Source organism: Zonotrichia leucophrys, chromosome 1, assembly GCF_028769735.1.
Source record: "Zonotrichia leucophrys gambelii isolate GWCS_2022_RI chromosome 1, RI_Zleu_2.0, whole genome shotgun sequence".
NCBI classification, from domain to species: domain Eukaryota; kingdom Metazoa; phylum Chordata; class Aves; order Passeriformes; family Passerellidae; genus Zonotrichia; species Zonotrichia leucophrys.
In genome coordinates this window covers 95,860,543-95,884,971 of record NC_088169.1, presented here as the reverse complement: position 1 = coordinate 95,884,971, position 24,429 = coordinate 95,860,543, and the positions used below count along the sequence as shown (strand labels likewise).

The window sequence follows — 24,429 nt, the reverse complement described above, 5'->3', positions numbered from 1 at the left end:
ATCAGGTGCTGTATTACAGCTTTGATATTTGCTGGACTCTACTGTGTTCAGTTTTTAGGCTTCCTATACATGATGTACCTTATATTTTAGACATTTTTTATATTTTATACACTACATAGATTGTGCTATGCATAATTTTTTAATATAAGCCATAATGACAATGGCCTTCCAAAAGCCTCTCAATAGGTTTGGAACAATTAATACCTTTTTGATGGTAACCTGTAAGGGCAACCAAATGTTTTTCTCTGATTTCCTAGAAACAGTTGCTTAGAAACTTTTCTTTAAGGTGATTCATTTCAAGTTTTGTCCTGCCTGTGGGACGCAGTCTTTCTCCAGAAGATAGTGCTTGTTGACAGTAAAGTGAGTACTGGTGAGAATGAAACAGGAGAGCCTGTAAATTTTGGGGCAGCACTAATATTGCTTTTGTAAATATTCAGTACATTTAATGCTTGCCTGGTCAGATTGCACACACTAACCTTATCCATGTGGATATTACTGCTAATGGATATTTATATCTTAGCAGGAGCATGGAGAAGGTGATTTGTGCAAGAAATGAAGTATGTCTTCTGGAGACTTTCTTTCTACCTTACTCTCTAGGACCATGCAGACTAAAAAAAAAAAAAAAGCAAAAGAAGAAATGTTTTACAAGAGTCTGCAAAATGAAATAATAAGACCACTGTTCTGGGCCCAAAAAGGGGTGTTTTGCCCTTCTCTCTACCCCATCCTGCCTGCAAATCTCTTACTCAGTATTAGTAGCTTGGCATATGAGGTCTTTTTTCTTGTATGCAGTTTCTGGGACCTTGAACTCTCTGCTCCTCCCTAATTAATAGCCCTCAGAAGAAATATGGTTCCAGGCAGCACTCTGACAGTACTGGGAGGTGTCTCTAGGCCAAGTTGCTTTAACATGCTTCTCATTCCTGTTGCTGGCTGGTAGATCACTGGTGTTGGCTGAGCTTGTTGCTTCTCTTCCTGGCTGAGAAACAAGTGGCAGAGTGGAGAGGAGAAGCTGTTGAATGCTCTACTGTGTGGAAAAGTGAGCATCAAGAAGAATTAAATTTCTGCATATACTTATAATTGAGTACCCACAGAGCAGTTTGGTAATGTACTTTGAAGTGCAAAGTATTCCCCATAAGAACACCTGGGAAGGCTGAGATTAGACTGTAATGTTCAGCAGCTTACAGGGATGTCTGACTTTTCCATTAGGGCTCGCTGCTGTGAACTGTATGCTTAGAAAAATGGTCTTGGGACACTGAGCAAACACCCATCTCGTTCCATCTCACCATGGCTGCTGGCTTCTTTATGGTTGTTGCTCAGTCTTTAGGGCACCTGGTGTCGGGGGAGGAAATGAGGAAGCCCACTGACCTTTGTTGTCATTGCAAACAGAGTGCGTGGGATGGGGAGCTGTGAAAGAAGAGATATCCTGGATAATAATTTCTGCTTCCACCTCTCTGCTTTCTGCCTGTGCGCTCGTAGCTCTGTCACACCACCTCCTTCCCCTTGCCCCCTCCCTCTCCTTCAGGAGTTCCCCTCTTGCTCACACCTGATATTCAATCCCAGCAGAGTTATTGCCTTTTGCTGAGATCAGACACGGCACTGGGGAATCATGTGGCTGAGGAAGGTTGCTATAAATATAGTTGAACCCTTTGGGCAGGAAGGGAAGAAAGCGAGAGAGGCACAAGGAGGAGGAGGAGGAGGAGGGGCAGAGAGAAAGAGAGTGCAGGAACAGGACAAGGTGGAGTGGTCTGAGGAGAGAGAGAAAGGAAGGATCAGCAGAGAATGCGGAGGCCATGCTCTCTGCCAGAACACGAGGTGCTTCTAGGTAAGGCCCAGAGCAGCAACTCAGTCCCAGAGGAGTGTGAGGAGGAGTGGAGGAATGGAGAGCTCAGAGAGCAAGACAGAGGACCCCAGCTGGAAGCCAGCTTTGTGGGGGGGCACACCACAGTACGACTATGTCTGCTTTGAGAAATGCACCCGGTACGGGATTCCCCTGGAGGCAGGACACGAGGCCGGGCCCACACGGGACGACCTGCGCTCCCCGGAGAACTCCCTCAGCTACCCACAGGTAGGGCTGGACAACGGGATGGTTTGTGGCAGCACAGGTCTCCCTGGGGTCACACAGGCTCTGGGGCTCTCAGAACACACATCCCTGTCCATCCCCAGTGCCACCAGCTCTCCCCTTCGCTTGCTGACTCCAGGTTGGGCTTTGACGTTCATGGCCGTACTTGCACCAAGGATCTCACCAGTAATTCAAGTCAGAGGTCATTGTTACCTGCCACGGATGAAACGAGACTTGGAATGGGCAAGCTGGGATGGGGAAAATTAAGCAGAGCATTAATGTGTTTGTAACAGCAAATAGAAGCTGCAGCTGCCTTCAGCTGTGTAGTGATGTTGAGTAAAGCACAGGAGTGAGTAAAACCAAAGACAGCAGTGTATGTATGTGTATGGATATCTGTACAACTGTGTAGATGAGGTAAAGCTCTCTTGTGACTTTTCTCTGACCATAAAGCCCTTCATGGTCATAGATCCTTACATGTATATTGGTATATTTTAATAACTCTTAGTTCAACTGTAATGAGGGATTTTCTAACCCTGAAACCTGACCTGACTCTTGCTCTGGTTTATACAAGCACTGGCTCAGAAAAATGTCTGGGACATAGATGTACTCTAGTTATGGCTTTCTGCTCATTATGCTCTGTATGTCCCTTGCCTCTTCTTTTGGGACAGCCTCCTGCAAAGGGGAGGGTTTACAGAGGAGTCCTGGTGTCTTATTTCCTACCACTCTGTTCTGATTAAGCTGATCTAAGACAGCTTTGGTGCAATGAAGGTTCCAGTCAAATTATGAGGAAGAGAGCATGTGAACGTGAAATTCATAAAGTGGATGTTTCTCCTTAAATGAATACAAATCCTCTTACATGGATGGCAAATGATTGGGGAATGAAGGAGATTGCATTAATTGTCTCTCAAAGACTTGGGTGATTTAATGATAGGAGAACAGGCACATTTGCCACCAAGAAAATCTCTTCTTGTAGATAAGCATCCCAATGAAGATAGTATGTGTATATTGCCAAAGATCAGAGAATCAGTTCCATGGCCATATTCAGGAATTTCTCTTCTGAAACTGCCTACAGCATCTGAGAGCTTGCATATCTCCTCCACAAAAGTCTTCCCAAATCACCCTACTGGCTTACTTGAAGGAGCAGCCCAGATGGACAGAGGTCTGACTTAGGCTTTATTTACACCAACACGAGACAGCTTTGGCTGCAGCAGCCACAATAAGAGGGCGAGTAAGGGGGTGGGATGGGGTGGAGAGATGTGTGTGCCCACCTCAGGCTGAGCTCCACTGGGGTCATGCCTGCCCCATGGGGTGCAAATGGGGCTGGAGAGCTGAGGTGGGTGAAGGAAATGCACCTTTGTGTGTGTGCCATGAACCAGGAGTGAGCTGGGGTGTGGGGAGCTTCCAGATGCAAACCCTTTCTCCAGTAAAGCACATCTATGCACAGAAACTTCCCAGCTCACACAGATCCAGCAGATATGCCAGTCCCACACACCTAAAACCACTGTCCAGTAGGCACAGATGACACAGTGAGGCAACACCACCACCAGCTCTGGGCTCTTGCTCCCTGACACCAGAGTGTCTCTGTGCTCTGTTCCAGAGGCCTGATGGTCAGTGCACAGAGCTAGATGATCTCACATACAAACAAGAAGGCCATCAAACCCATTCCCATGCATAACTTCAGGCAGGAACCTCCCTAAGCAAGCAAGCATTCGTGAAGGCAATTTGTAATCTAAAAACCAGACAGCTGTATTTATAGTTTCCTGAAAGATGTGTCCCAGAAATATTTTATATAAGCAGTCATGTACATGTATGCATGTACATTTATCATGGAATCTTGCATGCAAGCATATTCTGGCTACGCCAGGTTTGCTGTGGGTATGTGTATTTTGCTGGTCATTCATGCACATGCAAACAAATTATAAATATGCACAAGTACTTTGTACAAATATGCTCACTTATTATCATGTAATTAGCATGAAAAACCACCCCTTGCACATGTTTTCATACATTTCCACACAGAGTCAGCATTAAGATTTCTTTCCCCACTGTCATCTGAAAAAACACTTGACAGAGATTTTGATCCTGTTGACCCCTTTTTTTGCTAGCTGTTGCCTTCTGTTGTACATGTGATTTGGTTTGGTTTACACAGGCCCCAAAATAGTGAAATCTTGGTCCTGGGCCTTGGCCCTTCAGATAATTGATAGTAAAAAACCATAAAGTGGTTAATAGATAATAACATAATAGTAGTAGGATGATAATAATAATAATTATAATAACAATACTTATAATAATAATAATAGTTATAATAATAAGAAGGAGAAGGAGGAGGAGGAGGAGAAGAAGAAGAAGAAGAAGAAGAAGAAGAAGAAGAAGAAGAAGAAGAAGAAATTTTTGGCAATTAATATAACAGATAGTAGATACATAACAGATGATGTAATTTACCTGGTTAAAAATATACATTATCCTACACTGTAGGATTTTGTATTGTTTTATTTCTGCATGAGAAAGCAGTTACAGCTGGTGAAGTATTTAAAAGCTGTGCTATTTGTGACTATAGAAAGGGTGTTCCTGGCAGGGAGCTCGCTCAGCAATACACAGATGGGGGTAGTGGGAGGGATGTGCAGTAAGAAATCAGGCAATGCAGTAATACAGAATAACAGGCTCACAGAGAGAGGTAGGTGGAAGGGCCTCTGGAGCTCTCATGCCCAAATCCCTACTCACAGCAGAGCTGACTCCAAGGGTAGGTCCCATTGTCCAGAGCCTTTTCCAGGCATGTTCTGAACATCTGCAATACTGAAGATTCCCCAGCCCCACTGAGCACCTGCTCCTGTGCTGAACTACCTTCAAGTGGGGCTGGATGGGAACATGTGTTCCTTTCCAGGGGCTTTCCTTTCTTGCAAGCTGTGCTTTTTCCCTTTTGTCCATCTCTGTGCCCCTCTGAGAAATCTGGCTCTGATATTTCCCTCCAAACCCTCTCTCCCTTTAGGTAACAGCACTGCTGTTCCTTTTCTTCAGGAACAACTATTATTTTGTTGCTGTCCCCTGTCCCTTACACATGCCTCATTGTGTCTATGTCTAAGCAGTGGACTGAGATATTTTACTGACATTTGAATTTATGTATGTGCTGCATTTTGGGAGGTTTCACCTTTGAGGTCAGATATGGCTTCTCCTAGGTGATGCATCAGGAAAAAAAATCACCTAAGGAAGATAACTTTAGGAATAGCAGAATGGCTACAAGGCAGGAGTGAGAGGGAAAGGAGGTACAGGCTAAGGCTGTCTCAGTGGCTGGGAGCAGCAGATCATAAACAGGATGTACTGGCAGAGCTGGGAAAGGGATTTCAGGACTGGAGTATTCAATGCATTGTTCAGTCTGAATGGCATGGGAAAGAGCTTGGGCTTTGGACTGTGGGAGGAGAGCAGTTTCATACAGGTGCTGACCTCTCAGAAAATAGCTCCCAGAAAAGTCTTGAGGCTGTGATGTACTTTTTCCCCTGAGATTCTGTGAAGCTTTTCTTCTGTTACTCAAACAATGAAATTTCCCCAATTTTCAGAAAAACAAAAGATCATTTGCATTGATAAATACTCCATATCCGAAAACAAACTTTGCCTTGTTGTTTTGGCTGTGGTTCGTTTTTTGGGGTTGTTTTGTTTGGGTTTGTTTGTTTGTTTGGTTGTGGTTTTGAGATTTTTTGGGGGTGAGGAGGGGGGAATGTATGTTCCTCCCATCTATCCTGAGTGGTATTTATACCTTTAGCTGGTTTTGCACCATTTTGGTGTCTCCCTCAGCATTTAGGCATGATAGCACCTAGCAAGTAGGCATGATAGCACCTTTTGTGGTTTAACACTTAGGTGGTAATTGAGAACTTATAAAATTGCCTTCATTTTTTCTGGTGCTCAGAAACCCTGTGTTCCTCGTGCTAGAGAGGGAGCAACAGAAGAAGGAACAGTCAGAGTCGTACTGTGTTATATTTTTAGTTTTACATCTTCTAGTGGGTGGATATTTCTTGCCTAACCCAATTTTGCTCTGGTCATCCTCTGATTTCTGGATTCTTTCTCTGTCCCACAGTCTCCTACGATTTAAGATACTTCCAGAATCCTGGAGAAGCAAAGTACATGTGTGAAGCATTCTTTAAATGTTTGAGACTACCTGGTTTGCCAGGACAGCAGTTTTTTTTTTTTTTATGTCTGTGGACTAACTCCTTTTATTCCCATATCCCAAATGCACCATTTTGCAGCCAGGCAGAAGCAGTGAACTCAGATACCATATGAGGACTTTCAGCATTCATACTATTTTACTGTCATGCTGTTCCATCTGCAGATGGAAGATTCTAATTTGAATCTCATACTTGACATGGGTTTGAGTTGTATTTGACATAAACCCATCTCTCACGACCATTTAACAGCAATGAAACACTGACTGAGGTGATGTGAAGATGCATTTGTCTAAAATCTGCTTGGTTTTGGCATTTCTGTCTGAAAGACACAGTAAAAGGAAAAAATGAGCAGTTTGCTAGGAAGGACTGCATTTTGTATGTGGCAGTTACCCTGTAGATGAAATTCTTCAGCCTGATGTTTCACTGTCCTGTCTGTTTTAAGGGGGTCAGAGCATGGCCATTATTCCCTGTAGAGAGTCTGCTTCATTTACTTAGAATGTGTTGGTAATCATGTGGTTAATAATTGCATTAAATTTGTGTGGCGTCCAATACAGTGATGAATGGAAGAATACTTTCAGCTGCTCAGACAGGATCAATCTGTTTAAGAGGCAGAAGATGAGCCATCTTTAGAACAGGATGATTTAAAAAAGCATAGATAGGGGTTCTGTGAAGAAAAAAATAATCCACTAGGATTTCCAAAGGGAGCTATGACAAATGGTGCAAGTGCCTCTTGAGGAATTTGTGCAAATAAATAAAATACTTAGGAACTTCAGTCATATCTGTTATGTTCAAGTACTAGTTGGTAGAGCCCTGAAACAGGTGCCCAGAGAAGGTGGGTAATTCCTACTCCTGTAGTTGTTTAGGAGTTGCCTGGATAAGGTCTTGAGCAGCCTAATCTGGTTTACCTGGCTTTGGAGTTTGCAGGCTGTGGGCAGAGGCTTGCACTAGAGGTGCCTTCCAGTGTAAATCTTTCTGTGAGTCTCTGTATCTATTTTATCTCAAGGGAACAGGAACATCAATTTTGTTACCTTGAAAGGGGGAGGCAGGAACTGTCAAATAGAAATATCTCCTAAGTGTGTGGTAGTGCTTTATCTCTGTCATGTGTCCTGTCATTCTCCAGCTTAAGTATCTGATTTTGCTGACCAAGACATGGCTCATTCTCCTCCTGCTACTCAGAAAATCTTAGAGAAGCAGATGTTGTGCTGGGGAGGGAGCAAAGGGTCACCTTGTCACAGGTGGGAAGTGCATCAGGTGGTGACCTGGTCCGAAGTAAAGCCAAACCTGGTTCACTGAAGGACGTGCAAGGAGAGGAGGCTTATTCTCTGCTTCTCAAATGCACACCTTCCCCAGCTCTACTCTGAAAGAGTGAGGTGGGATAGCTGCTCTTCAGGGAATTTGGTAAACAAACATAGGACACGGTCAGGGTTCTTCAAGCTCCCTTCAGATGTTGACGAGACAGCACAACTGGCCAGTTCAGTGTAGACCCATGTAAGAAATGTCCTTGGTGAGCACCTGCAGCTGATTGGGAACTGCATAAAACCAACTGCTTTTCAAGTTAAGTATCAGAAGAAGCAGACTGGCTTAAGCAATTAGGAATTTCAGAGGAACTGGAGATGCGAGGGGACTTAAAATGCTGATTTGGGTAAATAATGGTTGGAGGTGTGCAGCAGCCTGTGATATTTTTGAGATGATGCTGCTTCTTTTCCTCACAAGCAGCACCAGTGGCTGTGTGCCCTGTTAAGCATTCCTTGGCAGCAGGAGGAACAGATGCAGGACATTCCTGCAGCCTGTTTGAGAGTGTAATGCCTCTCAAAACCTTCAGAGATGTTTTACAGTGCTGCTGAAATCTATGAGACAGCCCTGAGGATGGCGGCCTCATGTGAACTACTTTGACCTTCTTTTGTACCTCCAGAAAGCTGTCTCTTAATGCTCAAATGCTGTCTCTTAATGTTCAATCTCTCAGCCATTTTTTCCCCCAGGACATTAGAAAATAATGAATATTCTGTGATCATATCTTGTACTCCTGAAAAGGGGGTGAAAAGGTTTTGGAGAGATTGGGAAGAATAAACTAGAAAGAAAAAGAAGAAAAAATAAATGGGCTGCATCTGTCTGAGAGTTTCTGTGTCTCAGTCTCCCTGCTTGGTACATTTGGGTCTGTAACTCAGGCTGTTGGTAGATCTGCCTTGTCATCCTTAATGCTATTTGTGAAGGAGCATTTGCCTTGCCTTTTCCTTGTGATCCTTCTTGTTTTCTGCTGCTCTAGCTGTATGGCCGATACACAGACAGGATAACAGATGATATTTCGGACAAGGAAGCAGCAAAGCTGCTGAAGAAACAGGCCCAAAGGAACAATGGAAGACCCCTGAAACGTGACAGTCAAGTACAGATCAAAGAAGAGCACTATTCCAAATGTCAAGGTAAGGACAATTCATGTTTCATTCCCTATTACCAGATATTGGGTAGGCCAGCAAGAGAGATGGGATTTAAGCAATTGAGACTGGGGAGAAGCAGAGAGGGAAGGAAAAGGAATCAAATCTCATTGGGTTGAAAAACCTTTTCTATATGAGCTTTCATCCTAGAAAAGATATTTGGAATATAAAAAAGCAATCCCAAGTAAATAATTTTTTCCACAACAGAGATCTGTAATGGGAGGAAAAGGACATTCTTGTATTAGACTTTTGCTGCACAAGATGTTAAATTTCACCCTGTGTGTCCTGTACATACCCCCCCTCCTTTTTTTAAAAGGTTTTTTAAACTACATTAGGTATTACAGAACTGTGTGAGAAAGGGATGGATATCAGTCCTTCAACATGAAGCCCACGATGCCTCCAAATAAATCCTTGTTTTAGTCAGTTCTCAGCACAGGAGAGACAGGCACAGCTTCATCTATGTTCACTCCGTTTTTCTGGTTCACTCTTCCCTCCACAGACTGTGCTAAACGCATCCAGAAATATGTCACCAAGAAGCTTGGAGAGGACTGGATTTTCTTGGTTCTGTTGGGTCTGGTCATGGCGTTGGTGAGCTGGGGAGTGGATTATGCCAGTGCAAAGACCGTACAGGGTGGGTCCCATTCAGGTGTTGCAAAAGCAGCCAGTAAATGATAGGAATGTGTTACAATGCCCAGTGACCAGTGTTGCTCCTCCTTTGGCATCATTGTCCCATCCTCAACCCTCGCTGCTCGGGAAGTTTGAAATTCTGGCAACATAGTAAATGTTCGCTAGGGAGAGATTCTTTAAAGTGATGGCAGGGGAAATTTTGGAAGTAAGTGGGCAGAAACAAGAGATGTGTATGATGAGTCAAAGACAAACAATTATTTTTAATCCCTTTTCTTTCTGCTCCCCTGAATATGCAGGAGCACAGGGAAGTGTTATTGTGGCCTTTCCTGTTCTACTGCTTCCCTTTCTCTCCAAGAATATTAAGAACATGGGTGACTGGGGGAAGGGGCTCTTAGATGCCCTCCTGGCACTGTTTCTGCTTTTTAACTTGATTTTGTTCTTTCCAGTTTTTACTTATACAGTGCCCTGATTGTTTTTTTGCCATTTGGGCATATAGTGCCCTCACCTTTTGCCCTTTTCGCAAAGATCTCCTATTTCCTGTCTTCTATCCCTTCCCTGCATTTTTCCTGTAGTCTGTCTCCCTTCACCAGCAACAAAAATTACAAGATCTTTCAGCCCCCATCTCAGTGTGCACATACAAACACCCCACCCACTGCCACATCCCATTAACTGCACTGTTCCTTTGTCCTTACTCTCATGTCCCAGTCCTGACTGGCCCACACATACTCCAACCTTTTCCTCTTAGCTGCTGCAATTCCTCAAAACTCCCAACATTTCTTCAGCCTGGCGTTCCTCCCTCCAGAGCTTCCCCATCTACCAGGTGACTGGTATAATCTACTCTGAGGGCTCCTGTCCTTTATACTCCCTGCAGCTGAGTCCTTTGGGGTTCTTTTTCCTTTTCCCCTGCCAAATCTCTACCAAATCTCAGCCTCTTCTGAGCCTGTGTGGGGAGCCAGCTCAGGCAGAGAAGATGCAGTTGCAGAGGAGATGCAGTTCAATTTGGATTCTCAGCCGCTCAAGTTGTTGTACCTGGCTGAGCAATGGTACCACTGCAGTTCTAATAGCTGCTGGCACAGCTTCCATTCTGCTGCTCTAGAAGGGAAATCACAATCAGAGCTTTTAAACTAGTTTTTAATGAAGGAATGGTTGGTGGAGCACTTTATTGTCCTTCAGAACTCACACAATACCCTCAGACTGCCAAAGGAAGACACTGCACAGTGATTTGTCCTCACAGCTGCATGTTACACTTGTGCACAGGTATTAATAGTGTCTTCTATCCATGCACAAAGAATCCCTGCTTTATTGGGGAACTCGTACTCAAAATACGGCTTGTCTTGGAAAAGGAGTATGAGGAGAGAATCTTCTGAAGGAGATTTAGCATGGGCACATTTAGCAAGTGTGTGACTCTCTGATGTCCACCAGCCTGTTAGGAGCAGCTGTGGGTACTGATGGGTTCTCTGTTTGTGCGTTGCAGCCTACAAGTGGATTTATGGAGCACTGCACCCCAATGTCCCCTTGCAGTATGCCGCGTGGGTGGCTGTCCCGCTCGGCCTGATCCTGTTTGCGGCCAGCTTCTGCCACTTCGTGTCTCCACAGGCTGTTGGTGAGCGCAGAAGGCAGGGCAAGATCTGTTTCTGTCTGTCTCGTCTTTCCTTCTTTCCATTTGTCCATGGGTTTTGTTCATCCCTGGCTCTGCTGTTGTTTTCAGGGTCTGGGATCCCAGAGCTCAAGACCATAATGAGGGGAGTGGTCCTCAAGGAGTATCTCACTCTTAAAGCTTTTGTGGCCAAAGTTGTGGCCCTCACAGCTGGGCTTGGAAGTGGCATGCCTGTGGGGAAAGAGGTAAATATTGCTGATTCTGTGTGCAGCAGTGACCAGGGTCTGGAAGGTGGGAGTTGTCTGTGAAAGAAGAATATAGAAATGTTTTCTTACTTTCACCACCACTATTCTTCTCAAAGCTCTGCTCTTTCCAGCAACACCTATCTTTCACTGGCCTTTTTCCTTCCACTTTCAAAGACATGATGTAGCAAATATCAAAGAACTCAAGTCAGGTAGTCTTTGAGAGGGAAAAAATTATATGGAGATAGGAGAACTAAGGAAGATTGGAGAGTCTAAAGCACAAATCTTATGAGGATTGGCTGATGGAACTGAGGTTGCCTAATCTGGAGGGAAGGAGCCTCAGGGGAGACCTTTTCACTCTCTATAACTCCCTGACAGGAGGTTCTAGCCAGGTGGGAATCAGTCAGTTCTCCTAGGTAACCAGCGACAAGAAAAGAGGAAATGGCTTCAAGTTGCACCAGGCAAGGTTAAGATTGGGTATTAGGAAAAAATTCCTCAATGAGATGGTGGTCAGGCATTGAAAAGGCAAGTGGTGGAAGAAATATCCCTGGAAGAGCTCAAAAAGTGTTCAACTGGCTGTGGCAGTTGGGGACATGGGTTAGTGGTAACACAGTGATGCTGCATTAAAGGTTTGATTCAATAATCTCAGAGGTAATTTCCAACCTTAATGGTTCTATTACTGGCTGAGATGGCAGAGAAGCTGTGAGGCCTGCAGTAGCTAAATTGTTGTCAGTTACCAGAGGGCAACCCTCTCTGATTTTCTCCTCCTCTTCTTTTGCAGGGTCCTTTTGTGCATATTGCCAGTATCTGTGCTGTGGTACTCAGCAAGTTCATGTCGATCTTCTGTGGGGTGTATGAGGTAAGGCACATATCTCTGCACACAGCTCTTCCACAGGCTGAGCTCCTGAGACACCCAGGGTAGTATGGGTAGGCCATGGAACACAGGGGAAGCACATAGATTGATGTTTACTGTACTGCTTAGAGCAGTAAAACAGGCTGAACAAAAGTAGTGCAAGGCTAGACATACAGGCCAAATAACTGTGCAGGACGACCAATGTTACCCAGAAATTACACAGAGACTCATTAGGAGTATGTGTTTGACAAGTTTTCAATCTTGTGACTGATGCCTTTGCACTGTGATCGACTGTATAAAAAAGTAGCTGCAGACAAAGATCAATTTGTCTTTAAGCCAAATTTATACAGCATTGCTAATTATAGACACTGACACCGTCTCTGTGCTTTTGCTATCGCCAAACAGCCTCTGCAGGCTGATCACCATATTGACTGGTTGTATAAAAAAATCTTTTAACTGCACATATAGATAAATGTAGGAACTCCTTTATGTGCAGGCTCTTAGCAGAAAGTGACTGTGTAATACAGTTGGAGGTGCTGTTCTCCTTGAGTAGGTCCTGTCTGTGCACAAGGAGCAGATGTCACTGCTGGAGACCAGCTGACAGTACTAAAGACCGCACTAAAGTGTGTAGAGCCTGCTATTTGTAATAGCAATGGCTGCCTGTGCTGCTGGCTGTTGCTTCTTTTCATTGTTCTGAGTCCTAACCACGTGGCTTTGCTCCCTCTAACCCCAGCATGCCCGTCTCTGGCTGCACTCCCTGTTCCAGAATGTGCATAGGCAGCTCGACCTCCTGGTGCCGGCTTGCGCAGTTGGAGTCGGATGTTGCTTCAAGGCTCCTCTTGGAGGCAAGTGTCTTCCTATATGTGACATTTCATGTACAGTTCCTTTGACCTCTTGCTATGAGACTTCCTGCTCTCATGAAAGGTTCTCCACAGATATCTCTCCACTGCAGCAACACGAGTTCTTTCTTTTCACGTGTAACCAGGGGCAGTGAAAGGAAGGGAAGGTTACAGGAGAAGGGACACCTATTTAAGTGCTGATTTCTAATGATGCAGCTTGTTCAGTCCCTGCCAGTCATTAACACTGCTCCACCTGAAGAGTACCCAGGGCAATCCAGAAAGTCAATAAGGATGAAGTAGAGAACAGAAGTTAAAAAAAAAAAAAAACCCAACCTTGCAAGAAGCAACAGGCACAACTTGCAATGAGGGAAATTTTGACTCAGTTAAAGGAAATTATGTTCTTTTCTCCCAAAGGTGGTCCAGCACTGGCATAGGTGTTCAGAGTGTCCAGGGAAATTCCACCCTTGGAAATGTGCAGGACTCATCTGGACAAGAACCTGACCTAGCCTTGGAATGAACAGAACTAACAGCTCTCTGAGCAGGGAGACAACTCCAGTGGTCCCTTCACAACTTTCCATGATCCCACTTGGAGGAAAAATTTGGAAATTTATGTCTCCCCCATGCATTTGTACTACTCTTCTGATTCACTGCATTTCCTTAAAGAGAGGCACATGTACAGAGGCCTCTTCCTAAAGCAGTGGAAACAAATGAATAAATAATTTGTCTTTCAGTTCACTTCCTCCTCTCCCCTCAGTGTGCTGCCCTGAACCTCTTTGCATGGTTATTGTGCTCAGAAGTGTAAGGAGTTTTTAAATGCTACGTTTTTGGGGTTTTTTTAAGATGGCTTTAGTTTTCCCATGCACTACTTTCTTGTTAGTCTTCAAATGGATGACTTAGCTGACAAATGCAACATGATCTTGCATCAGCAGTAATGCTGATCTTTACTCTGGTTGGCTATTTAAAAAAAATCAAGGAAGGAGCATAGTTTTTCAGCTACAGATCAGAAGTTCTTTAGTGGATAACTTGAGAAAAGATGCCAGTAAGAAAATCAGGCTAGCAAGAGAGAGGCTGAGAACTGTGCATATGTGGGCAGTCCAGCAAGATGTAGACAGCCTGAGCTGAAGCCTGAGGCTTCAAGGCAAAATTTGTCAGTCTGCCAAAAGCCTTGAGAGAAAGCAGTTTCAGAACCAAGGATCAGACTGCAGTCAGGTGGAACCATTGGAAATATACAGGAGAATGGTATCTGTCTTAATGGTAAAAAAAAAAAAACAACACAAAAAAACCTAAAAAACCATCTCCGTAGAAGTCTATAAATCTTGTTTCTTTCTTTGTACCTGGAATTAACATAATCTCAGAGACTCCAGGATGCATCATACCTAGATGACTGGGAGATGCTAGAGAAGAAAACAGAAGGCTAAAGAGGGACTGAAATAACTGCTGCCTTTGCTAGATAAAGGAGATATCAGACAAAATAGCCAAAGTCTTCTCAGAGGGCAGTGAAAGCACAAAGAGACAGCAGGCACAACTTGCAACAAGGGAAATTCCATGTACACATGAAAAGAATTTCTCCCCTTGTCACAAAGGTGGTTCAGGGTGGCACATGTATCAAGAGATGCTGGGGAATTGCTGCCCTTGAAGGTGTTCAGGGCCACCCTAGCAGCCTGATCCTGAGCACCCTGATCCCATTACCCTTGATCTAACCTTGCAGTTAGCCCAGCTCTGAACAGAGACATTGAGAAGCATTCAGAAACACAGGATTAAAACTTGCTGTGAGTCTGTGATAACATTGTATTATGAGAACAAACAGAAAGTTATCACAGTTTCTGTAGCCCTAGTTCCTCTTTTAGATTTACACCAAATTGCCAAATGTGATTTCCCTTACTTCAGAGTCATGTAATCTTCAGCTTGGTCCAGGATATAGCTTGCAGTTTGACTTCATATTGCCCTGATGTGTAACTTCTTGGTGTTCTTGCACGTAAATACTACCCTGTGTGTCAAGGAGGATGGATTTTAAAAGCCAGTTTAGCCCTTGACAAGCAAATGGTACTCAGTGTCTTAGAAAGAATCTCCCTTTTATACCTTCCAATTACTTTTTTTATTGTTATGACCATTTTTGCCAGGACAGCACAATGCTTTACTGGGTGATCTGTCGCCCACTCACCTACCCAGGATGGGAGAATCTTCAGCATCAGTCCACACTCTGCTCTGGACATGCATGTGCCTTGTGCACACTGAATCACAGGGTAGGATTTTGAGGCATTCTGTGGCACATGTGCATCCTGAGATTCCCTGCCAAAGTAAAAGAGATGGAGTAAAACCTACTTATACTCCTTCAACCCTCTGGAGGATTTTCCAGGACACATTTCTTCCATAGTGACAGAAATGTGTATGTTTCAAAGGAAAATGAGGTGCTGCCTTCTTCATGTTTCTTGAATGTGTGATTCCAGGTATATGCCTGTCCTGTGCCAGGTCTTGCCTTTTTTCACTATTTTGAAGCCATCCAGAAGGGAGAAGTAAGATAAACATAGCTATAACTCTGAGACTGGAGACAGAGCTGGGTGACATCATGCAGTAATACCTGCCAATTTTGTTACTCACTTTCTGTTTTATTTCCTTCTTTCTTCTGTTTGTCTGTCTCTCTTTGTCTCTTTCACCAGTAGCAGCCCTATTATTACACGGATGTCCTGACTGTGGGCTGTGCTGTGGGTGTTGGCTGCTGCTTTGGGACACCACTTGGAGGCAAGTGGCTGTTCTGTTTCCTTTTCCTCAGGTAGCAAAATCCTCTCCCACCTAGTCCTCTTCTCCTCTGCCCCTCTCCTGCACCACATGTTTGATGTGACATTTACTTTGGACAGAGACACTTACCTTTAGTGTTTTCAACCTCCCCAGCATCTCTGACAGTCTCTTTCCCACATGTTGTCCACTTTCTGGAGGCAAGAGGAGAAGGTTCTCTAGAGCAGTGGTCTCTAAATTGGGATGTGCATATCCCAGGGGGTGCACAAGGCGTTCTGCTGGGTGTAGGAAGGAAACACCAGAATTTCTATTTTTTTTAAATATAAAAAAGTAAATAGATTAAACTTCACTAATACTAAGTATTTGTATTGGCAGTGGTGCCCTAATATGTCACATGGCCACTTGTAACATACAGTGCATGAGGTGTAGAGTTGCTCCCAATGTGGGGGGTTGACCACGGTTCCTTCAATAATTTTTCTTTCAGCATATTGCAATGAATTGCAATTGATGTGTGCCCACACTGGATTAAGTGGATTTAAGGATTATATTATCTACTGTTAACGAAACTAATCCTCACAAATTGGAAAAGTGGCTTTTAAAGGTTCCTGCAAAGAGGCTATGGATTGAAGATAATACTAATAATGTGAGCACAGTGAAATGACAAGAAATGGCAGAGATGACACTTCTAGCACAGGCCCTTATTCAGTCCCATTATGAGGTACAAACAATGGCCAGCTAATCAGATCTGAGAGGAAGTCGGATAAAAGATTAAAATTATCAAAGGTTCTTTTAAATATGAATTTACATCTGCTATTGTTAATGATGAACTTTACCCTGTGTGTGTATTGTGCTTTGGGAAGTTAACTAATGAGGGTATGAAGCCATCAGAATTAGGAAGACATTTCAAATTGAGGCATCCAGAGCATGAAGACAAACCTCTACAATTTTTTCAGTGATGTTTCAAGGCATGTGACATTCAACCCAGTACTTCAAAAAATTTCACTGAGCCTATGACAAATGTGTAGAGAAGCCTCCTTTGAGGTCTCTAGCTTCACAGCCAAAGAGAAAATGCCACATACCACAGGGGAAACGCTTGTTCTTCCTGCAATAAAATGTAAAAATGGCTGTGATAGTAGACAGAAAGCAATAGGGCAGCAAACTCAAATGTGTTCCTTCATCAGTAAACACTGCTGGAAGATGCACAGCAGACATTGCTTAAAGTTGAAGAAACAAGAGGCTGTACTAATTGCACAATAGGAGAGGTTTCCTGTGCAGCTGGATCAGAGTACAAATGTTTCTAAAATGCCTCAGATGCTGGTATTTTCCAGATTCTGTTTCAATAGTGAAATGCAGAACTTCTTTCTGTGAGACACTGAAAGGAATATCTACCACAGAAATTGTATTCCCAACAGTAAATTACTTCTTTAATAAAAACTGTTTCATGGAAGAGCTCTGCACATGTAACAACTGCTGGAGCAGAATAAGAGAAGAATTGGGGGATTAAGGTTACCTAGACACCATTACACCTGGAATTCATGCACTGCAGTGTTCACAGATGAGCTATTGCAGCAAAGAAATGGGAGCCAGACATGCACAAAGTGCTGCAGGATGTTGTTGATGTGGTTTATTTAATAAAAACAAGACCCTGAAGGAGTAGAATCTTTCCAATACTTCATAACAAGATGGGAAATGACCATGAAAATCTTACAGGCATTTGCTGGTTATCTGATACCAGCTTTAGAGAAGAATAGAATTTAGTCCAGTTGCACCTTTTTCTTTTACAAAAAGACGCGTTCTGAATTTGCTGATCTTTTCTGTGATGACAAGTGTCTGTCAGTAGATTGCTACCTAGCAGTTATTTTTGAAAAAGTAAACATACTTAATGTACTTCAAGGTGAAAGTGATGTTCTAACAGTGGGTGAGAAACTGCTTTTCAAAAGAAATTTGTGGAGGTTTTGTGAATCTGTTGCCAAATACAATGTAAATGTCTTAGCTACAAAAACTGTCACTTTATATATACTCAAAAAACTTGAAAACAAAAATTTCTACCTTTTTAAAAATCTTCAAGATTATGATTTTCAGTGGGTTTTGAACCCACTTGTTAAAAAAATAAAAATTCAACATCATCTGATTATTTTGCAACCACAAATGATTGACATCAGGGAGGATGAAAATTTACTACCCAAACTTTAATAAAAATCTTTGCATATGTGGTGGGTGGGATTGAAAAAATTGTATCATGATTTAGCCAGCACAGCAAATGATACATTTCTTGCATTTGGATCTGTGTGTCTTTGTGAGATATTCTTTTTAGACCAGGTATCAAAATAATTGAACATGGAACCAGACCTTTGAATCCCTGTGTTACAAAGAGTTAAACCCAGATTTTTGAAAATAAAGAATATTACTATTTTAGTGAGAACAATTTTTTTGGTTCCATTAATAAATAAAACAAATTATTTTTAAAACTATGTTTATTTCATCTTTATCTCATCCTTGTTTATTTTCTATTTTTGTGCACATTTGCTATTGTACACAATATTTTAGTACAGTAGTACATGCACATTATTTTTAAATAAATAAATACACATACGAGGGGAGGGTACATGCTCAAAAACCTTTTATTGTCAGGGGCACATGATCAAAGAAGTGTGGAGACCACTGCTCTAGAGAGCTATTTAGAACCCTCTCTCATGCTTCTAACATGACACTTGTTATTTTAACTTTGCTCCCTTTCCAACCCTTTCTAGGGGTTCTTTTCAGCATCGAGGTCACCTCCACTTACTTTGCTGTGCGCAATTATTGGAGAGGCTTCTTTGCAGCCACCTTTAGTGCCTTTGTGTTCCGAGTCCTGGCTGTCTGGAACAAGGATGCAGGTAAGCTAAGAGCCATTCCTGCTCTCTTTGCACAGAGGTTGCTCTGTTCATACATTATTTTCCATCTTTCTCAAAACCACAATGTTTTTATGATGTTTGAAGCTTCTGCCACAACACATGACTTCCAACAGCACAGAAGGAAGGAGAAAGGGAAGTGTCTTGCCATCTTGTCAGCTGTCTAGCCCAACCTATTCCTAGGAGAGCTGGGGTGTATCTAACTGATAAATGACAGAATAGGAGTCCTCAGCAGGCAAAAGACCCCCTGAGGTGGGATTTTTTTTGCCTCTGCTCAGGACAGCATCCAGGCTCCAACACAGAGATATCCCGTCCCACAGGATGTAATCCTTGCTGGAAAACTCATGCCCTGCTTTGGTCATCTGTTGACTAAAAACAGATAATCAAGAAAATTGAGATGATTGAATGATTAGGAGAGTATAGGATTGGTAGGATCTGACTGAAGGTCCTGAAAAAATAAAATGTCTCAAGTAACTGAAAAGCATGAGAGTGACATTTGTTGCAGACAGAAATTGCACAAGTCAGGCTTGTTCAGGAGAGCATCTCAATCACTCTGGGAATAGAGTTTGGGTGCAGAAGGCTGCCATTTCTATGTAAACTTCTTCCTTATAATGCCTTTATCTTTTAGTCTTACAATTACATCTATTTTATTGGGCTCCATGTGGGCAGTTTATTTATTTATAACTGCTACAACATGTCTCTCTTGACTTCAGAGGGCTGGGTTTTTTTGGGGTTTGAATATTCTCTGAAATATAGAAAATGACTACACTTTCTACCTGAATGTAGAAAGTGACTACATTGTTCTTTATACAGCACTGCCTAAAAGTCAGCTGTATTTAACCAGTGGGTCTGTCACAAAAAACCAGAACCCTTATCTTTCTGTTCTTTCCAGAGAAAAATATAAGAAACTCAAAGAGAGATAACAAGAGATAATTTCCTGTCCTTCACTTTGTCTTTTCTGATTCCCTTCTTGGTCTCTCAAATCACTAGAAATTAGCTTAATCCTGAATCATCTTGACTCCTGTCCCTTTTTCAAAATCATCCAGACAGCTTTAATACCCATATTAATGGCTCTTCAAGTTCTTCTTCATTGACTGTCTAGGTTAAAAAGTTCCATGATTCAACTGGCTATGAAAAATCATTCCTTTTCACAGTTCTGTATTTTCTTTGTGTTGTCAGTCTGCTTGTCCTTGTATTAAGGAACTAGGAACTTCTATCTAGCTAAGTCATTAATTATTTTATGATCTTTTATCATATCTGCTCTAATTTGCCTTTCATGTCTTTTCTTGCTCATTTATTTCCCTTCAAAAGTTGCACACCCAGTCTTTTCAGTCTCTGTTCATGTTTTATTATGCTTGCTACCAGGAAGAAGGAGGTAGGGAAGTGATCACATCAGAATGACACATGCAAGTAAGTTGTGTAGCATCTCACCAAAATTCTTTTATTTCTTAGACCCACTGAATCTTTGCTGGATTCTTGATACTCATGGCTTTGTTGGCTGGCCTTACACCATTATCTGTGCATTCCAAATAACTTCTGGTTATTTGTCAACCACTCTGGTTGGCTGCTCCAGCTTGAGTCTCTCTTTGTCAGTCATGGAAGGCTGGAGTTCTGCAATTTGCAGGATTTCTGTTTTACCATGTCCCCAGCTTTCATCTTATTTGCCATAGGATTTCATGCCTTGCCTTCCTTCTGCTCCTTCTGGTTCCTTCTATACATGGCTCAGTGTTAGCTTAAAGTTCAAATCTATTTTTAATTAAATGTTCACATTAACTACTTTCCCATTCCTTTTTACTTCTAGCCTTGTAAGAATTGGACAGATACTCTAAAGTGGTACATTTGGTAGCCAATGGAGAAAAAAGGGCTTAGACATTTAGTTTCAGGATGGCTCAGTCAATCAGGAAAGAGGATGTAGACAGTCTCTCTGTGGAAGTCTCTTTCTCTCCTGTGGGAGTAGAGATGGAACTAAGAAGGACCCAGACTAAATGCTGCGCCTGTTTTCCTTTCCTCTGGTCATCTTTGCCACCCTGTAGCAAAACTCTTTGAAAATGAGTTCACTATACTTTTTAATGCTCTGCCATTTAGTGGCTTGGACTATTTCCTAAAATTGAATTGAGATGATCCCTTTCTTGGGCTGATCTAACAAAAAGAGGGCACCCTGCTTTTCACCATCTTCCATCCCTGAGTGTCGTTCTAACCCTCGCTGGTGCCACCTGGGTCTGTTGTTCCCCTCAATTCAACTCACTTCGCTGGCAAAGGAGTAATCCAGGGAAAGAGCAGACAGGTTTTCTGGCAGGTTTTAATGAGACAAAGGAGCTCACAGAAGGCTGTGATGTGTCAGAGTGGGCCTGAAGGGAGAGGAGAACAATAGTACAGCTGGGAGGGAAGGAGCAGGGGGAAGAGACAGGGAGCAAGATCTTCAAAGTTTGGATAGTAGAATGCAGTTTTAGGCTTAGCTATCTTAGGTAACATAACCCACTGAGACCTCATTAAATTATTACTCTAAACCCAGTTCTGTCTGACCAAATTAAAAGTACTTAATTCTTCCTGTTATTATCATATGCTAGATTTTCACTGCTTCTTTTATTTTCTCATTGAACAAATAATTCCTTCATCCAGGACAAGTGGGGATTTACAGCCAACCTCATTCAGCTGCACTTCCACTCTGTATTAAATTGCTGATTTATCCTTCTCCTGTTGGCACACAGATGTTTATTGTTTCCCCATAATAATGCACCTCCAGAAAAAAGCAGCTCAGGTTTGAACACTGCATTGTAGCAGAGCAGTACTACCAGGAGGGGTGAGCTGGAGAAGATGCAGCTTAACTGATTTTTACATCCCTGATTTCTAATATTTTAATTTTCAAGTTTAGGTACCAGTCAAAAATTTTGAAGCTGTAACTTCAGTGAAGATCTGAGTTTTGTTTCTGGAAGGCAATCACAACTGTAAGAAGTGACGCAGCTTCCTCAGCTGTGCATGCACTGCCTGCCTCAGCAAAGAGACCTCTTGGTCAGTAAGGATACCAGGAAGAGCTTGTTTTTGCTATAGTGGATGCATGGTAGGAGACAATAAAGAAAAGAAAACCCTGTAAAAACCCTGTAAAAATCAGGGATTGATGCTAAAAATAATGCATACATTCTGTGAAAGCAAACCTAGACCATCTAGAGTGCTAGAGTTGCAAGTGCTCAGAAATAGAACCTACTAAATCAGAGCAGTCTGCCAATCTGTAATAATGTATATAACCACACAGGAAAACCACACAGGAGCATGTATAAACAAGTTTCCTTGTCCCTACCCTAGCTTTTATTGCATTTAACTTCTCACCTCATTATTTTCTTTCCTCCTCTACCTTTTGTCTCTCACAGTTACCATCACAGCCCTGTTCAGAACAAACTTCCGCATGGATTTCCCCTTTGACCTGCAAGAGCTGCCAGCATTTGCTATAATAGGGTGAGTTCCCAGGAAACTGACACCTTGCTCTACAAAGGTTAGAATATGATCTGTGTTAGGAATTCTTCTGCCAAAAAGTTACAAACATCACTTTTAGTCACTTTGGTTGTGGCAAATAAGGCTTCTATTTGTTGGAATTCTTCCTTCAGAAATGGTGCCTATGTATCACAATGGCTAAGGAAAGAAATATGGGAATTATTAAGGTGTTTGCTATTTCCTTTCCATGTATCTTTTTCAGAAATTAAGCTCAGAGGTAAAAAAAAGAAAAAAAAAGTAAGTCTAACTTGGTCAAAATTCTGGGAATAAATTTACTGAATGGCCCTCTAATTGTTTTGACCTTATCCCCAAATGAACTGATCCAACAAGTATGGCCATTTCACGTGACAAAGATGGAACAAAAGGTTTAACCTGAAGTTTCCTTTTCACAAGCTCAGACTGATTATCCTTTTTGAGAGAGGTTGGTACGCCTGACATGGTGACAAGGGTAATCAACAGTAATTGGATTCAGTGAGAATAATTTAGTTAATTTGGAGGAAATGAAAGAATAAACTTAAGAAAAATGAAAATTGGGAAATACTAGAGAAAAGATGAATTTGGATTTGCTGTGGGGAAAAATCTGTGGTTAGAGCTTGAGGGAGGCTCTGGGGAAATCACTTCAAAGCAATAATGAAAGGAATACACTGTAGGAAAAAACGCCTGTTCTGGTGCTGTGAACATATTCTCTTGCAAGACCTCCATCCAAGACCAGAAATATATTTGAGGTTTTCCAGCCTATTTTAGTAGGCTGCTCTCCTACTAATTTACTTGAATATGAAATCAAGTGGGGTTTTTTTAAAGACATCAGCTATATTGAAAAATCTGTGAATACACAGGAGCTTTTGCTAGCAACGTGTATTCACTTTGTTCTTCCCCTTAAACAGACTTGCCTAATGAGCTTGGAGGAATCTACTGCTTTAGATTGGCAAGGAAAAGCATAATCCTTGTGGTTTTACAGCTGGTTGTTAGAACACAAAACTTCTTGCCGCTATGTTTTGGACAGAGTTGACAGAGCTGGCCTTTTTCAGCATTGCACATAGGCTAGGAAAGGAATATATGACAACTGCAAAATGCTTTCAAATGCCTGGGTGTCCAGTGTGGTCTCTAAAATAAAAAACAACCCCAAAGGCTTGGATAGTCTTGGATAAAGTCCTGATACCAACTTGGAATGCTCCAAATTCTCTTAAGTCACAAAGTTGAACATTCTTTCTACCCAACATATTTCTTCACCTTCAGGTGGGACAAGAACTATCAATGGGTAGATCTTGTTTTTCTGTGTCACCAAATGTTAATTTGCATAATCTGTACAGAAGGAGCACTTCCTGTTTTTTGATAAAATGATAGACAGGAATGGAGAGACGTATATTTTAATATAAAATATTATAGAGCAATTCAGTTGACTGTGTAGTCTTTAGGTTTATATTGCCTAAGGGACTGGTCTATTTTAAACACCGTTCTAATCAGTGCTGGCTTAAAATACTGAAGAGTAATTCATTGAACATGTTTGTCTGTGAAAAGCTTTATATTTAGTTTAAATGTGTTTCTCTGCAATTTTTAAATGATAAAGCAGGATTATTTTCAACATACAATGTTTTAAGTATACTAAATAATTCATTGAATGAGATTTGGCAAAAGCATGTGTAACATATAACAAAGCAGAAGTCCATTAATTTTTGAAATTAATAGCATGAAAATATGAAGCATTTATCCTCAGTATTATGTGGGTTATTGCTTGTCGCCTAAAATAAAGCTTCCCCTTACCAATTCTAAATGCAGTCCTTTTTCACTCTTCCTTTTCTTTTCATGTTCAAGTATTAGGCCCTATTTATCCAAGTTTCATTAAGCTACAGAGCCTAAGGATCACACCAATTCTTAGACAACTACACTTTTTTTCTTACTTTATTAAAATCAGGAGCATAACCTAAGTTATTAGGATCATAGAGATGATATACTTTGCTTTAGGCACAAGAGTTCCTATCACTATTAGTAATTGTTGTAGGCGTATAATTTTACTGAATCAGACTTAAAACTACCCTCATTTTTACTATTTTCTGTTCCAACCTGATGTTTAAGTTCTGACAATACTGCTCTTTGCCCCGTTGCTCTTCACGAGCCCCCACTGAGAACTGTCAGTTTCTTTTTATAAAGTATTTTATAGATTTTCCCCTGTCAGCAAGAAAAAAATTGGTAAAATGGGTAAAATGGTAGTGTGCATGACAAAGGTCCAAGATAATTTCTCCTCTTTCATCAGGGAGTCAATAAAATGAGCTGCTGCAGGAGTAACCCTCCAGCTGACATCCACAAGACTTCAGTAGCAGCTGAAGATTAAACCACTTAAACTCATTTTCTTGGTTGATGGTTTGTGTATTATCTGGTTTTTGGCATGATTTTATTTCTTTTTCTCCATTTTAGCATATGTTCTGGATTCCTTGGAGCCTTTTTTGTTTATCTCAATCGCCAAGTGGTCCTGGGCATCCGACGTCATAAAGCCCTGAGCCAGTTTCTCACCAAATAGTAAGTGC

The 24,429-nt window shown here is 42.0% G+C and overlaps 1 protein-coding gene across 1 annotated transcript in view; it reads left to right on the top strand.

Annotated features, from left to right (window-relative positions):
• Positions 1 to 1,873: 1,873 nt before the first annotated feature.
• Positions 1,874 to 24,429, top strand: part of CLCN1 (chloride voltage-gated channel 1) — a 38,817-nt gene continuing 16,261 nt past the window's right edge. Inside the window, exons 1-10 of the mRNA XM_064701459.1 lie at positions 1,874 to 2,062; positions 8,474 to 8,627; positions 9,139 to 9,270; positions 10,741 to 10,869; positions 10,975 to 11,108; positions 11,887 to 11,964; positions 12,725 to 12,803; positions 18,281 to 18,406; positions 21,787 to 21,871; positions 24,320 to 24,421. Coding sequence (XP_064557529.1) covers positions 1,874 to 2,062; positions 8,474 to 8,627; positions 9,139 to 9,270; positions 10,741 to 10,869; positions 10,975 to 11,108; positions 11,887 to 11,964; positions 12,725 to 12,803; positions 18,281 to 18,406; positions 21,787 to 21,871; positions 24,320 to 24,421 — 1,208 coding nt within the window. The remainder of the gene's footprint in view (positions 2,063 to 8,473; positions 8,628 to 9,138; positions 9,271 to 10,740; positions 10,870 to 10,974; positions 11,109 to 11,886; positions 11,965 to 12,724; positions 12,804 to 18,280; positions 18,407 to 21,786; positions 21,872 to 24,319; positions 24,422 to 24,429) is intronic.